At 43.8% G+C, this 16,892-nt stretch overlaps 1 protein-coding gene and 1 non-coding gene across 6 annotated transcripts in view; both read left to right on the plus strand.

The window, feature by feature from the left end:
* The window catches only part of MYRIP (myosin VIIA and Rab interacting protein), a 425,307-nt gene that overhangs the window by 387,810 nt on the left and 20,605 nt on the right, over positions 1-16,892 (plus strand). For 4 of the 5 annotated variants that reach the window (XM_032271158.1, XM_032271174.1, XM_032271167.1 and 1 more), the window contains one exon: positions 9,410-9,604. The exons of the other annotated variant lie outside the window; for it this stretch is intronic. In XM_032271158.1, coding sequence (XP_032127049.1) covers positions 9,410-9,604 — 195 coding nt within the window. The remainder of the gene's footprint in view (positions 1-9,409; positions 9,605-16,892) is intronic. 5 annotated transcript variants of the gene reach the window in all.
* On the plus strand, positions 15,163-15,291 carry LOC116544945. Its single transcript, XR_004266113.1, has one exon. It is a non-coding gene; the product is annotated as a small nucleolar RNA SNORA64/SNORA10 family (small nucleolar RNA).

Here is a 16,892-nt window from a genome sequence, read left to right on the forward strand (position 1 = left end):
CCTGACATACCTTGTTTTCATTACATATCAGCATGTATGGTTTGGTCTGCTCCCAGTAAAGCGAAAACAGCAGAATGACAAACTGGGAAACAACAGAATGATGGAAATGAACCTCTCTCAATCTCTCTCTCTCAATATCTCTCTCTCTCTCTCCCTCCCTCTCTCTCTCTCTCCCTCTCTCTCTCTCTCTCTCTCTGTCTCCCTCTCTCTCTCTCTCCCCTCTCATTCTGTGTGTGTGTGTGTGTGTGTGTGTGTGTGTGTGTGTGTGTGTGTCAGTGTTAGGTTGCTTACTCTGATTTCTTAGACTATGTATTCTCATATTATTACTCCCTTTTTGGTGGTATGATCCCATCTTTATGAAATTGTAGTGGTAGACAATAATAAATTATAGTGATTTTTTTCTTTTTAAAATATTATTTGGCAAAAGAAAAAAGAAACAAAAAGCAGCAAAGTTTAACTTTTTGGAATAATGGTAAAAGGCAGTCTTTGAAATATGAAATAGAGAAAAATGTTTCAAGACTACAGTACGTAATAGTAGGTGGCTAAACTACCAGGGACTCACCAGTGTGCCCACCTCCCACCAGGAAGCCGGCCTGCAGAGCAGGTAGGAGGTGCTTGAGGAGGGGCGCACAACTGTGGATCCAGACACTGGGCAGACACCTGACACATGCCATCTAATTTAATCTTAAAAGCCTCTTGAGCTAGATGACGTTATCTCAATTTTACAATGGAGGCTCAGAGGGATTAAGTATTTGCCCAAAGTCACGGAGACAGGGTAAGCTGAATTTCCTGGGCCTCATGGGTCTACATGTGCAAATGAGGAGGTTTCATTAGCATCAGTCCATAGTAGAAGACCACAGCATGCCCCACTGTCTCCCTCTGTTATTTTGGGGAGTCTTGGAGGAGGGGCCTGCCATGTATTCATGAACAGTCCTGTTGGAGATGCCCACTCAGGGCCCCCATGGATGTCTGGAGCTGGCACCTCACCAGGCCACAGCTGCCCAGGCACTGTGGCTGCCAGGCCCTGCCCAGGTGCCTTTTCATAGAGGGGCCCCAGATCCGCAAGACGAGGGCCGTGGGTGACTTTGCCAGGCACAGGCACTTTTGCTTCAGGGCCCTTTCCTCCATAAAACACATTTTAAAATCATATTTTACAACTGTATTGGTATAAATATACCAATATATTAAAGCATGCTCCTGGTGCAAAGATTCATTCTTTTTCTCATAATTTTAAAAGAAATTAAAATATTCTCATGGCCCCTAAAGAGATGATGGGCCCTAGGCCTATCCCTAACGAGTAAGTAAGGAGGCCCTTCACAAGACACTAAAGTGGCAGGCCCCTCGCCACTGCCTCTCTGTTTCTTGGCTGACCATGAACCCTGATCAGACTGTATGCTTCCCTCCTCTCAAAAGTGCCAGTGTCCCTTCAGCTTCTGCCTGTTGTGCCTTTTTTCTCTTGTTCTTGTGATAGGTGTCAGAGCAGCCTGTGAGGTGGAGCTAGGAAAATCTTTCTTCTCCTCCAGGCACATGTACACATCCTCAAAGCCTTTCTGCCCACCTTATATTACATCAAGACTTATATCAAGTCACATAAATAGATGCCAGGACCTGTGGCACAGATTTTGGCTCAGCTCTGAGCCCAGCTGAGACAGACACATAGACACACATTTCCCAGGGTCAATCTGTGGCTGGAATCCCCTCTTTCATTCCGAAGTGATCTCTCTCCACAAAGCCAGACGTCCAATTATTAGAACACACTCTTGCTGCTCACACATTCACAAGAGTGAGATATTCTGGTAAAGAGCATTCCTGATTATTCTAGCTTGAAATGAGTTTGCGTTTTTCTGTGCAACACAAACCTTAGAAATGAATAATGATACTGGGAAAATCTCAGGAGAATTTACAAAGATTGCTAACAAGCAGATATATCTAGTGTTTAGAATGAAAATATTTTCTCCTTTAAAATTCTACAGGCTCAGATCTCCCCTGGCAACAACTTGCATTCTCTATGTCTTGGAAAACAGTTGATAAGGAAGAGTACATAGAGTAGAAATTTGTTTATAGCCACGTTTTATATGGCGAGAAAGCATATAGGCACAGGACAGAGAAATCGCTAAGGTCAAGTATGTTTGTGTCCTGAGACAAAAAATACAAGTCTTACTGTGCCTACAGTCCTAGAGAAAAGAAATGATCAGTAGAGAAGAATTGCACAGGTCCCGACTTGGTCATCTTTACTGGGGCTATTGAAACGGCCACTGTCAGGGCTGCAACCTTGATGGTAAAAGACTGTCTTCAAGGCCTGCTGCAGTACTGTGTCATTTGTGAGGGGCTGGGAGCTGGAGTCTTGATGGAGGTTGACAATAGGTTCACTACCTCATTAATGAGCAATTGAGGAAGCTCCATCTCAGGCCAAAAGGAGTCAGATCTTACCTTCCTGTCCCTCTGCCCTCGTGGCTCTTTGGGGGGCTTGCAACACCAGTGTGCTTCCCCTCACCTTCTGTGCCCCAAGTGGTGGACTGTTTCAGCCCCAGTGGTTGTGAAGCTGATGTTGTAGATTTGGTGTTCCGCCTAGGCTGTGACACAGACGGAACCAAGAGAAGTGGACACTTGGGCTCTCAGAGGTGAGCATCAGTCAGTAGGATGCCAGGAGTGTAGGTGCCTCAGAGTACAGACTTACATCCTACCGTGGGCCAACAGCTCAAAGTTCAACACGTGCTACCTGCACTAGGGCATACTGCCATACACTTGGCATTTTAAAGAGCATTGTGCCTGTATCTGGCACTTAATAAATGTTATTGAATTTGTATTTCATTGCTTACTAGAAGGTTGAATTTTGTTACATGGGTTTACCAGCCATTTTCATTCCATCATCTGTGGGTCCCTTAGCTGCAGGTGTCTTTGAGACCCACCTTCCTGTTCTGCAAAGCGTATTGTGTCAGCTGACTTTCTCCATGCTTTCACTTCTCCCTCATTTGCATCCATAAAACCCACATTTGATCTGTCTTATAATGAATATCTGCAGGAAGTCAGCTGCCACAGGGGAGTGCTTTGTCTGGGCTCTCAGCTCGTGCTTTGTGCCACGCACCTCATCCGTCTGGGGCTGTAAGCAATAGAAAACAGTTAGCTTTTCATTTCTCCCACATACAGGGCTCCCTGTCGGCCACCTCTGAATCTCCACCAGCTTCTCATCTGATCAAACCTCCATCCAGGCTAAATATAGCTTTTTAAACATAGTTGTAGGAGGTGCTTTTCACTTTTCTCTAGACTAGGGAGGGAACAGGACATTTACATGACAAGTCAGTGTTAGCCCTGTAGGAAAGCTATCTTTCACTGGCCAATGAGCACAGTAAGGAACAGGGAGGTTAGGTGCCCTGCCACTGTCATGTAGCTATTGAAATCCAAGTTATCTCAACTTCCAGTAGGTGCATGGTCCACCCCTACCCCAGGTCCAAGCAAACAGCCCATTCCAAGGGAACAGACAAGAAACACTTGATTCCCTACAGGTGGGAAATTGCTGTGGATTCCAGCTTGCATTTCCCAGTGGAGAGCAAAATGGAAACACCAACCAAACCAATAAAGCCATCTTCTCCAGTTTTCATGTAATTTTTGTTCAATCACTTTTTTTTTTCTTTTAGACAGAAATTCACTCTTGTTGCCCAGGCTGGAGTGCAATGGCACAATCTTGGCTCACTGCAACCTCCACCTCCCAGGTTCAAGTGATTTTCCTGCTTCAGCCTCCGGAGTAGCTGGGATTACAGGCATGTGCCACCATGCCCAGCTAATTTTTGTATTTTTAGTAGAGACGGGATTTCACCATGTTGGCCAGGCTAGTCTCAAACTCCTGACCTCAGCCTCCCAAAGTGCCAGGATTACAGGTGTGAGCCACTGCACCAGGCCCGTTCAGCCACTTCTGCCAGCTAGATGCTGGTTCCCTTATGAAGTGGTCCAGGTCTTTAACCAGACCATAGGTATTCCAGGTGAAGCTGTGCTGTTCTCCTCAAACCAGCTGCCTGGGACTCCTCACTCTGACTTAAGGGAAAATGCAAATGCCTCAGGACCCTGGACAGGAAGTCAGCATGACAAGTGGATGGGATGGGGCCCAAGGCATGTGTGATGGCAGGAACTATATTCCTCTTGTTCTCTGCTTCATGCCAGCACCTGGAACAGAGCTAGCGTACCATAGGGTCCCAATGAAATATGTAGAATGAACAGAAGGGAGTGTAGAGAACTGGGAAGTGCACATCTCACAGGTGGTATTCTAGGCCAAAAAGCATGGCAAATATTTGGCTTCAAGCTTGCAACTCTCATGACTGAATAAACAAGGCTGTTTATAGATGGAATAAAACAATGATGGTCCAACAGTATTGATGGCTAACTTATCCCTTCGATTGTGTGTTCAGTTGGAGTCAGGATACAGATCACTCTTTCTGTCTAAGCGTCTCTTAAGTCCTTCCCATTAATACCTTGACCTTTAATGCCCTGTGCTGTTTGGAAATTTGTGTACATTTTTACTTTACCTTCCCTCATGCTATGGTGTAAAATTTTCTGAACCCCTTGGTCATATATCTTTCTTTTCAAAAGATGTACAAGGGCACTGTGTCTATCAAATAAGGGGCAACCTTTCTAAACACGTTTTATTTCTAACAAAAGGGTAACAAATCCACTTCATGCATACAACATTGCCCTTTCTAAAATGGACTTAAGCAAACAGTGGTAGCTGGTTCTTGCCAAAATTATTTTGAGCCCAATTTGTCTCCAAAATCTGCTACATCAAGCTACTGTGTCCTGAAGAGTGGGGTACATCCTCTACACATTTTTCCTAAGGTGAGGAGTTGGCTCTGGCTGTCCTCTTGGACAATTCCGTCATTCTGGTGGGTCTGCCTCACCTTCCCTCTATCTCATTCCCCTAGGACCTCAGAACCAACCTTTCTGGTATATAGCAAAGCCCCTCAAACCAACGGAAACAGGGCTATTGGGTCAATCAGGCAGCTATTGTGGAACAGAAAGGCTAAGGCTAAAGAGAAGCCCTCTGGCACAGGTGCCCTCACCCCAGAGTGGCTTGACAGGTGTGAGACCACGTGCCTCAGTGTAGAAGCCCAGAGCCAGCTTCTGGACTGCAGACTCAGTCACTAATTTGTCACTTAACCCCTTTGCCATCAGAAACCTCCTCTAGTGAGACAAAACCTAAAATAGAATCCGTTTAGAGGAACAAATTTTGCAAATCAAGTCATGGGTATCATTAATATTTTGGTCAAGTTTATATGGGTCACATAGGTACCTTAGGAAGGCATATCTTACCAAACATTTTACTGGTTTACTTTTTTTTTTTTTTTTTTTTTTTTTTTAATGAAAGAAAGAAAGAGAAAGGGGGAGAGAGAACAGGAGTCTTGCTCTATTGCCCAGGCTGGGATGCAATCTAAAAATAGGTATTAAAAACCTCTTTTATGCCGATAATTGTACTTAACAGTGGAGACAGGAAGGAATAAGGGAAGAAAATAGCAAACAAACAGCCAACCAATATTTTATTTAAATCTGTGAAATGCTCTGCAAATGCTGAAGAGTGATTTACTTCCATTTATGTGGTCACTTTCAAAATAGGTGTAATGTGATACTGAAAAAAATGTATGTTCTGTGGACCTGGGGTGAAGAATTCTATAAATATTCACTGAGTTTACTTGTTCCAGGTCTGAGTTCAAATCATAAATGTCCCTGTTAATTTTCTATCTCGTTGATCCATCGAATATTAGCAATGTGGTGTCAAAGTCTCCCGCTATTATTGTGCGGGAGCCCAAGTCTCTTTATAAGTCGTTAAGAACTTGTCTTATGTATCTGGGTGCTCCTATATTGGGTGCATATATATTTATGTTCATTGACTCCTGTTGTTACATTGATCCTTTTACCATTATGTAATGTCCTTCTTTGTTTCTTTTAGTCTTTGTTACTATTAAAGTCTATTTTGTCAGAGACGAAAGTTACAACTCCTGTTTTTTTTTTTGCTCTCCAGCTGGTTGGTGAGTCTTCCTCGAACCTTTTGTTTTGACTCTGTGTGTCGTTGCTTATGAGATGGATCTGTATACAGTGTGCTGATGGGTTTTGACTTTTTATTCAATTTGTGTGTCTGTGTCTTTGATTGGGGCGTTTAATCCATTTAAATTTAGGATTAATATTGATATTTGTGAGTTTAATATTGTCATTTAATGCTAGCTGGCTATATTGCCCATTAGTTGATACAGATTCTTCATTATGAAGATACTCTCTACCTTTTGGTAAGTTTTTGGGATGACTGATACTGGTTGTTCCTTTCTGTGTGTAGTGCTTCTTTCAGAAGCTCTTGTAAAGCAGGCCTTGTGGTGATGAAATCTGAGCACTTGCTTGTTCCTGAAAAATTTTATTTTTCCTTCGTTTATGAAGCTTAGTTTGGCTGGATATGAGATTCTGGGTTGAAAATTCTTTTCTTGGCCGGGCGCGGTGGCTCAAGCCTGTAATCCCAGCACTTTGGGAGGCCGAGGCGGGTGGATCACGAGGTCAAGAGATCGAGACCATCCTGGTCAACATGGTGAAACCCCGTCTCTACTAAAAATACAAAAAATTAGCTGGGCATGGTGGCGTGTGCCTGTAATCCCAGCTACTCAGGAGGCTGAGACAGGAGAATTGCCTGAACCCAGGAGGCGGAGGTTGTGGTGAGCCGAGATTGCGCCATTGCACTCCAGTCTGGGTAACAAGAGCAAAACTCCATCTCAAAAAAAAAAAAAAAAAAAAAAAAAAGAAAATTCTTTTCTTTGAGGATATTGAATATTGATCCCCACTCACTTCTAGTTTGTAGGGTTTCTGCTGAGAGATCTGCTGTGACCTGACCTTTCTCTCTAGCTGCCCTTAGAATTTCTCCTTTATTTCAACTCCGGTGAATCTAACGATTATGTGTCTCGGGGTTGCTCTTCTTGAGGAATATCTTTGTGGTGTTCTCTGTATTACCTGGAGTTGAGTATTGTCCTGCCTTACTAGGTTAGGAAAGTTTTCCTGAATAATGTCCTGAAGAATATTTTCTAACTTGGATTCATTCTCTTCATGACATTCAGGTACACCTATCAAATGCAAATTAGGTCTTTTCACATAGTCCCATATTTCCTGTACACTTTGCTCATTCCTTTTTACTTTTTATTCTCTAATCTTGCCTTCTCATTTCATTTCATTAAGTTGGCCTTCGACCTCTGATATCCTTTCTTCTGCTTGATCAATTCGAGTGTTAAAACCTGTGCATACTTCGTGGAGTTCTCCTATTGTATTCCTCAGTTCCATGAATTCATTTATATTCCTCTCTAAATTGTCTATTCTCGTTAGGATTTCGTCAAACCTTTTTTCAAGGTTCTTAGTTTCTTTACATTGGGCTAGAACATATTCTTTTAACTCAGAAGTTTCTTATTATCCACCTTCTGAAGCCTTATTCTGTTATTGGAATGCACTCATTCTCCATCAGGCCTTGTTCCCTTGTTGATGAGGAACTGTGATCCCCTGTAGAGGGAGAGGCATTCTGATTTTGAGTATTCTCAGCCTTTTTACGCTGGTTTCTTCCCGTCATTGTAAATTTATCCACCTGTTGTCTTTGTAATTACCGACTTTCAAATTAGGTCTCTGAGTGGACGTCCAACTTGTTGATTCCCAGCACCGAAATCTGAGCAACCCACTGCGCCAGCTAAAACAGCGGTGTTAAGATTCTTGGTGCTTTTCTGCCCAGGAATCTCCGGTCTAGCTTCCCTCTTGAGTCCCTTTTTCAATCAGCTGAATGGGCAACTCTGCCTTTCCGGAGCTCCAAACGTCGACCAAAAGGGGACCCAGTCCCGTTTACTCTGCACCGACAACCGCCACGCCAAGGCGCTGGCAAAACCGCCGCGCCGGCCACAAGAGTGGCGCTGGTGACCTGCGGGGCTCCTCCGCTGGGAATCTCCTGGTCCATGAGCAACAAAAATTCGTCTGAAAGTGTGGCATCCTCTTGTTCTCTGCGCTTTCACTGGGAGCTACAATCCTGAGCTGCTAGTAATCAGCCATCTTGGATCTCTCTCCCCTGGTTTACTTCTTTAAACATTTTACTGGTCACATGAAACATGATGTGATGAGATAAGTAAAACTGTTTGTAGATGGAAACCATGACTGCCAAGCAACAGTGATCTCCAGCTTATTGCATGGTGCTATATGTTCAGATGAACTCAAAATGCAGATGATTCTCTGAGGTTGAAGGACCTCTGCACCATTAATAACGTTGGCCCAAATCTGGATTGATTGTAATTTTGAGCCATGAATGTAAAAGTTGGAAGTGACCTGTGTCAGTCAAGAATATGTTCAGCCACAGATAACAGAAAACCTGGCCAACAGTGGCTTCGGCAAATAGGGGATCTTTTTTTTCACATAACATGATATTCAGAGGCAGATGGCAACTCCCAGTGGTTCACCCAATCCAATGCTGTCTGAGTCCAGGCTCTTTCAGCCTTTCTGCTCCATGTCACTTGGAGGTTTGGCATTCATCTTCAATCCTGTTGGCTCATAAGCTGCATGTCTATTTTTAAGGCAGAAACAAGTGAGGAGGAAGAGAGGGGCATTAGCTGCACCAGTTCCCCTGATTAGGAAAACAAAAGCTTATCTAGAAACCCCTCAAACTTTCTCAGACTAGAATCATTTTGGATTCTCATCAAAATGATGTCACATGACTATGCCTAGCTGCAAGGGAAGCAGGGAAATGGGTATTTCCCTGTCATCAGTGCCACAGAGGAGCTGATAGCAGAATCTACAGGGCCCTGGGGGTTCCCTCCATGGTGGAAGAAAGCAAGAGAGAATGAGCTTGAAAATGGATGTCTGAGCTAATACACTGTTTATCAAGACACAGCATAGAAATTCTTTCTAGTACTTTCATTGTACAAATGGCAAAAATGAGTTCCAGAAATGGAAAATAACTTGGCCAAGTTCCCATAATTGGGTGAATTTAGAGCCAAAACTGGAGCCTAGTTCTCTTAAATGGCAGTCCAGAAAGCTACCCACTGGACCACACTTCAGTCTGAGACTGAAGTTTTGCTGAGGAAGTAGAATATTATTCAGCAAATAAGGTAAGAGATATTAAACTACCAGCAGTGGCCAGAGGACATACAGCTTCCACTCTAGCCCTCTTTCCTCCTTCCCTCCCCAAGAATCTGAAATAATTTATTGGGAGTCACAGAAACTAGGTGAAGTCAAATCAGGTCTCCCCTCAGTTCTCTTCTGCTGTGTCAAGTTTTATCTTCTCATTCTTCAGCACATTGGTGTTTGTGTGTGGAATCACAGAATCAACCTCATGATGATGAGTGTCATGACAACATAAAATTTCTGTGTCATTGTTAATGTGCTGTTCTTGTCTTCTGCCCCCTTCTGTTATCGGACCAAACAGAAGTTTTCTGCTGTTTCTCTCTGCAACATCTCCACAGAAGTCCTGAAAGTCATCAATGCCACAGAGGAGTTGATAGCAGAATCTACAGGGCCCTGGGAGTCCCCTCAAGCCCCTCCTGACAGAGAGAAGGGGACATTTCCTCGTGGGACAGACCAAGTGAGACTGGATGAGCAGCTGACTTCCCTGGAAGAAAATGTAAGAGGGTGTGGGAGTGCCCTGTCTAGGGTGAATGTGTGTGAAGAAGCAACTGATGAAGTTGTAGTTTATCATGAAGAGGACAAGGACACACACACACACCACTACCACTATAGCAAATACATTCTCAGGAAGGGTCTTAGGTTGAATTCCCCAGAAGCAGACCCTGAGATGAAGACTTGTGTGCATGTGACTTATTAGGGAATACGTGCAAGGGAAGATGGTAAGAGAATGGGGAAAGTAAGGGAAAGGGAAGAATCCGAGCAAGGACATGATCTTACACAAAGAGTAGCTTCAGCCTGATCCTTCAGGGAGCTCTAGAGTAGCAGGTGCATCTCAAAGTTGTCCTGACCTAAGGTGAAAGAACTGGCCCTTCCTACAACCAGTAGGCACTTCAGTCTGTCTGCACGCAGGCAGTGTCTCCAGTAGCCCAAAGGCAGTCCTCTGTGTAGATATGGGCTGCTGGGAACAAAAGCACATGGAGGCTTGGTGGGCAGGGAGAGGAGTATAGAGAAACTATAAAAGAAATCCAAGGGGATCCAGGTGGGAGCATCGCCAGTGCCACTCCAGGGGATGAAGCGGTTGCCAAAAGAACTGAAGTTACTACAACTAGTCTTCTCTGCTTCCCTAATGTAAGATACCAACACGATCATATATAATTTATGTTTCCAATGAATCACCAAGCCTCCTTGTGGCATTAGCAACAAGAAGCCCACTGCCTTTCTTCTGAGTCTACCACACTACCCCAGAATTGTCCAAGCACTCTGGGAACTGAGTAAGACTCTATTGCATTACCTCATGACCACATCTAGACCTCCGACTGCCATCGCTTCCCCTCCCCCATTCCTATGCTCCCCACTAGGATGCTAACCAGCCATTGCTAGTGGATCTGCCGATCAAGAGGAAATGCCTAACATCAACTATATTTACAATTACATTTCTTCTTTGAAAATAAAACATTTAGCATAATGCTTGGCAAAAAGTACACAATAAATGCTGGCTATTCTTATTAGTATTTGGAAGGCATGTCATCAGCCAACTCCTAAAATGATCCCATTAAAATTCACTAAAGAATCAGTTGTTAAAAGTGGTTCCAACTTTAATAACACACACCCTTAGCTCTTTCTCTCATCCTGGGACAAGTATGCATTTGCTGCTTTCGAGAGAAAGACACTTGAGAAAGAAAGGAAATCAAACAAGTCCTATTGGTGATTCTGCTTTATTGAAGAAGCATCCATTTTTACTGAAGTGTAGGCAGAGTGGCCCAGAAGACTCATCTGCCTCATTCATCCCGTGTTTACTTGCTGCTTCTTCTGAGGACCCTGACTTAGGTAGCTGGGCCTTCCCTGGTGCCAGGTCCTTTTCTGCCTGAAGGAAGCCATGCCTGAGAGTCAGGGTCACCGGGAAAGGGAGTGAGATCTACCAGATGTCTGGAAAAGAGGAAGGGGATGAAGGGGAAGTTGCTCATAATCCATTTCAACATTTAGAAGGGTTAAAGACCATCAGCCAAGTCAGCTGGTTCCCTGTGGAAACTTACCAATGTACTTGGGGGAGGGAGGAGAAGACAGTCCTTACATTTACCTTTCTTCAGATTCAATTCCATTTAGTTTGTACTCCTAAAAGGTATTTGCAAGTATAATTATAGTCATGTGCTGCATAATAAGGTTTTGGTTAATGGCAAATCACATATATAATGGTGGTGGTCCCGTAAGATTATAATGCTGGATTTTTACTGTACCTTTTCTATGTTTAGATATATAAATAATTACCGTGGTGTTACAGTTGCCTATAGTATTCAGTACAGTAACATGCTGTAGCCTAGGAGCAACAGGCTAGGCATGAAGTAGGCTATACCATCTAGGTTTGCATAGGTACACTCTGTGATGCTCACACAATTATGCATTTCTCATAATATATCCTCATGGTTTAACAAACCATGACTATGGTTTGTTAGGTTAAAGGATTTTGTAATTTCCCCCTTCCTTTCAAAGAGAATAAAAAATTATTGGCTGTCAAGAGTCTAGGTGGCCTGCAGGAGGGGTGCATGTGACTGATGACTCAGGAGTTCAAGAACGCTCTCACTGCCCCTTGAGGAATTGCGTGTTCAGTTTGGCATAATAGGTATATTTGCTAGTAATGGATTTTTCAGTCCTTTTGATTTGTGATGAAGAAAAAACAATGTAAAAAAAAATATTACAGGTAAATATTCATGATCACTGTTGAGTATTTCAGGAAATAGCTAATAAGAATTTTCCAGTATTGCTCTAATGAATGCTGCTCCCAGAAATCAGGAATTGTTATTACAGGATTTTTTTTTCCCATTTATTTATTTTATTGCCTTTTAGGTTTTGGGGTACATGTGAACAACATGCAAGATTGTTGCATAGGTACACATGTGGCAGTGTGATTTGCTGCCTTCCCCCCCATCACCTACAACTGGCATCTCTCCCCTTGCTATCTCTCCCCAGCTCCCCACTCCCCACCGTCCCTCCCCTATTTCCCCCCAACTGACCCCAGTGTGTAGTGCTCCCCTCCCTGTGTCCATGTGTTCTCATTGTTCAGCATTCGCCTATGAGTGAGAACATGCGGTGTTTGATCTTCTGCTCTTCTGTCAGTTTGCTGAGAATGATGGTTTCCAGGTTCATCCATGTCCCTACAAAGGACCCAAACTCATCGTTTTTGATGGCTGCATAATATTCCATGGTGTATATGCGCCACATTTTCCCTGTCCAGTCTATCATCGATGGGCATTTGGGTTGGTTCCAGGTCTTTGCTATTGTAAACAGTGCTGCAAAGAAACATTCGTGTGCACGTGTCCTTATAGTAGAACGATTTATAATCCTTTGGATATATACCCCGTAATGGGATTGCTGGGGCACATGGAATTTCTATTTCTAGGTCCTTGAGGAATCGCCACACTGTCTTCCACAATGATTGAACTAATTGACACTCCCACCAACAGTGTAAAAGTGTTCCTATTTCTCCACATCCTCTCCAGCATCTGTTGTCTCCAGATTTTTTAATGATTGCCATTCTAACTGGCATGAGATGGTATCTCAATGTTTTGATTTGCATTTCTCTGATGACCAGTGATGATGAGCATTTTTTCATGTTTGTTGGCCTCATGTATGTCTTCTTTTGTAAAGTGTCTGTTCATATCCTTTGCCCACTTTTGAATGGGCTTCTTAGTTTTTTTCTTGTAAATCTGTTTTAGTTCTTTGTAAATTCTGGATATCAGCCCTTTGTCAGATGGGTAAACTGCAAAAATTTTTTCCCATTCTGTTGGTTGCCGAGTCACTCTAATGACCGTTTCTTTTGCTGTGCAGAAGCTGTGGAGTTTGATTAGGTCCCATTTGTCTATTTTGGCTTTTGTTGTCAATACTTTTGGTGTTTTGGTCATGAAGTCTTTGCCTACACCTATGTCCTGAATGGTTTTGCCTAGATTTTCTTCTAGGGTTTTTATGGTGTTGGGTCTTAATGTTTAAGTCTTTAATCCATCTGGAGTTAATTTTAGTGTAAGGTGTCAGGAAGGGGTCCAGTTTCTGCTTTCTGCACATGGCTAGCCAGTTTTCCCAACAGCATTTATTAAACAGGGAATCCTTTCCCCATTGCTTGTTTTTGTCTGGTTTGTCAAGGATCAGATGGTTGTAGATATGTTGCGTTGCGTCTGAGACCTCTGTTCTGTTCCATTGGTCTATATCTCTGTTTTGGTACCAGTACCATGCTGTTTTGATTACTGTAGCCTTGTAGTATAGTTTGAAGTCCGGTAGTGTGATGCCTCCCACTTTGTTCAGGATTTTTTTTTTTTTAAGTAGAGATGGGGTCTTGCTCTGTTGCCCCAATTGGTCTAGAACTCCTGACCTGTCAAGTGATCCTCCTGCCTTGGCCTCCCACAGTACTGGGATTATAGACAAGAGCCATTGTGTCCAACCTGAAGTATTTTTTGATAAAAGTTGAAACAACAACAAATTTTTTAAATGCAGGCTAGGTGTGATGGCTCACGCCTGTAATCCCAGCACTTTGGGAGACCAAGGGAGGATTGCTTGAGGCCAGGAGTTCGAGACCAGCCTGGTCAACATGGTGAGATCCTATCTCTATGAATAAATTTACATATATCTATACTAATGCTTGTTTCACTTTAAAAGTTGAAGATACTCTCCCTTGGGGCTCCCATAAAGCCTATGCATGTATCTGTCTGATCACTTTTCATACTTTGCATCTTTTCTGTTCCCTCATCCATCTCCCATTAGGCTGGCACTATTAACATTTGGATTAGATAATTCTTTGTGTGGGGCTGTCCTGTGCACAGTAGGATAGTTAGCAGCACCCCTGGTCTCTACCCGCTAGATGCCAGTAGCAGCATACTCCCAGTGTGACGGTCAAAATGTCTCCAGACACTGTCAAATGTTAGGGTTTTGGGGCAGGGCAAAATCAGCCCCAGATTGGGAACAAGATATATAAATTCCTGAAAAACAGGGTTTACCACCTTTTATGTCTGTAGCCTAGCCCCAGTGCACCACCCAGAGCCTGACACAGAGGAAGCACTTAGTGAATGATTAGCTGATGTATGACTACGCCAGAGGAATGACGTCCTTTTTTAAAAGAACTGCTTGACTTCTCACATGCAGGGTCTCTGTTCTTTAAATGTGTCTCTAACACAGCTGAGTCCTGAGATGGCCCAGATCCTGGACACACTGAATTGAAAAGGTTAAAGACAGGGTTCACTAGCAAACGAATGTATTTTTTACAAAGTATGGTATCAAAAAACAGTGTGTGAAATATCTGGTTTAAATGACAATGGTCAGTTCTCATGGCATACTTAAAGATACCCTGCCCTTTTATTTTTACGTCCAAGGAGCATATTGAAAAGAATGCAATGGCCTTATTGGAGTTTTCATCTTGTAAGATCCTTTAATTGTAAGTTATGTGTTTTGTTTTTTTTTTTCCTTGCGTTCATTGACAGTTTCAATTTAAAATGCATCCACTTACAGACTGAAGATGTCAGAAGCCCCAGAGGGACGGTGGCTGGAAGGCCCAGTCTGTAGGTGATTGTTCCCCTGTCCTGCACCCCTCATGCTTCTCCTGTTCCCAAAGAGTTAACTGCCTTATTCCTCTTCCTTTCCTTCCCCCAGCCTTCAGCTTTTTAAATTTCACCTCAGAAGAAACTCCATCCATATTCTTTTGAATTTTATGGGCTTTTGAGTCAGGGAAGGGATGACTCTTCCTCTCTTTAATTCAACAGATCACAGAGCCATGGGCGCGTTGCCTCTCTGCTGCTGCTCTTGGATGGAATTCAGCTGAGAAGCCAGGGCGGTTCTTAAACTGTCCTCTGGGTGCAGCTGATCTCATTAAATCGTGGCTTTTGTTGGTCTGCAGAAGAAAGAGCAGTCCTGCATTCCTCCGCTGTTCTCCTTTGTGCTGGGGAACCTAGGGACTGTTAGAAATAGCAACGGTGACACTATTCTCGCCTCCTGAACATTGGTTACTGCAGGACAGGACTCGGGGGAAAGAAAGAACATTTAGTTGAGGATGTTCACTTTTAAAAATACTTCTTCTGAAGACTCCCAGCTCTGCCAGTTACACTAGGCTTCACTGGTGTTGCTTTTGTAACAGGGAGGGAGAGAAAGGATCTCCCCAGGACCTCGGATTGTTCTTACTGTGGCCTCTCTTTCCAGGCTCGGATGGGTCCTGAGCAAAATGGGAAAAAAGAAAAAAAATTAAAAATACTTCTGAAGGTTCCAGAGCTACATAAGATAAAGAAACATCACATTTACATATCCAATCTCCTGTTTTCATAAACTGCCTTGTTAACCCCCTTAATGAGCAGAGGGCATGGGTATTTGAGAATTCCCTTCCTCTCTCAGCTTTGACACGTCTGACCTGCTATCTGGCATTAGTGCTGTGAAATCAACTCTTGTCTCCCCTAAAGGCAGGAACAACCTGGGGCTAATCCCAGCCTCCACAACAGTACGCAGTGAGGGCTCAGTTCCTGGGCTGAATGCCCGAGTCTCTAGGTATTTTAAACTCTTGCTGTGAAGAGCTCCGCTATACCTGCTGGGGTCTGGCTGGAAGAGGAGCATTTCATGAAGGGGTTGTTAACTCAAGTGTGGGCAAGGTTAAGGGATGCTGAGGTGGAATAGTAGCAATAGAAGGAAGCTGCTGCCAGCCCTAGACACAGTGTAACCAGGGCCCAGGGAGAGAGGAAGCCTGGAAAACAGCCCCTAGAGGGAGCTATAACCACAGGGCTGGAGCTGCAACCAGAACCCCGATGCCCACAGAGTGAGAGTGGGGAAGAAACACTCTTCAAATACTTCCTTGATCTACTTCTGGCATCTCCACTGGCCAAACCCATCCCAGCCAGCCAGGAAGCCCTGGTAATGAAGTCCAAATAGGTCAGCCTCCCAGGGAACAGGGCAGGACAAAGAAGGATAGAACATGGATCTAGAAGGTCAACAGCAAACAATTAACATGAGCATTCTCAGACCCGTGGTGTGAATAGTAGGACTGCCGCCTTGCGGATGTATGCAGGATTGTAAACGGGGTTGGGGGGTAGAGGGGGGAATGAGTCAGCAGCCTCCCTCCACCATTACCATCAGAGGACTTGCCTTATTCTCATCTTTGCTCAATGATAGAGGCAACTTGGAGTAACCCATAATCCCCAGCCACAGAGGGAGTGCAGGGCAAACGCAACTTCCCTGTTAGCTCTGCCCCGTATTGCCCATGGAGTATACAACCAGTGGCAGCAGACACAGCAGACCTGCACTGCGGGAGCCAAGCTCTGCCACTGAATCCAGGTCCATGCAGCAGATGTTGGTCCTCTTTCTCAAAGCTCTCCTGCAACCCTCACCGCACTAAGGAGGATGTGGCACTAGAACTTGTGGAGATGGTCATGGTTACTCAGGTGGTTCTCTGCCCTCAGAGAGCAAAGAAAGAAATACATTAGTCCCCTAAAGTATATTTCATGGAAAGCCAAATCCAACAGCATGCTGTAAGGTCAACTAAGTCTGGGAAACTTGCATACTCTTTCTAGGAAAATTGAGATACATATTAGCACATTAAAGCCTCTCAGAAGAACTGCAGTAAAGAAATCTGTTTAATGTTCTTTATTCTAGAGAGTTTAATCACAAACAGGTGTTTCATTAAAGAAACACCTATTCTTCTCCTTTGAACCACTTTGAGAAAGTCTTGTTGAACCAAGAGCCAGTGAATGCGATCACAGGCATCAATGATTAGAGTTTGAAGAGGTCATAGATTACTCAGACATGGTAACCATCGTTCTCACCAAAAG

This window comes from Sapajus apella, unplaced genomic scaffold, assembly GCF_009761245.1.
Source record: "Sapajus apella isolate SASKATOON/1434 unplaced genomic scaffold, GSC_monkey_1.0 scaffold4, whole genome shotgun sequence".
In the NCBI taxonomy this organism is placed as follows: domain Eukaryota; kingdom Metazoa; phylum Chordata; class Mammalia; order Primates; family Cebidae; genus Sapajus; species Sapajus apella.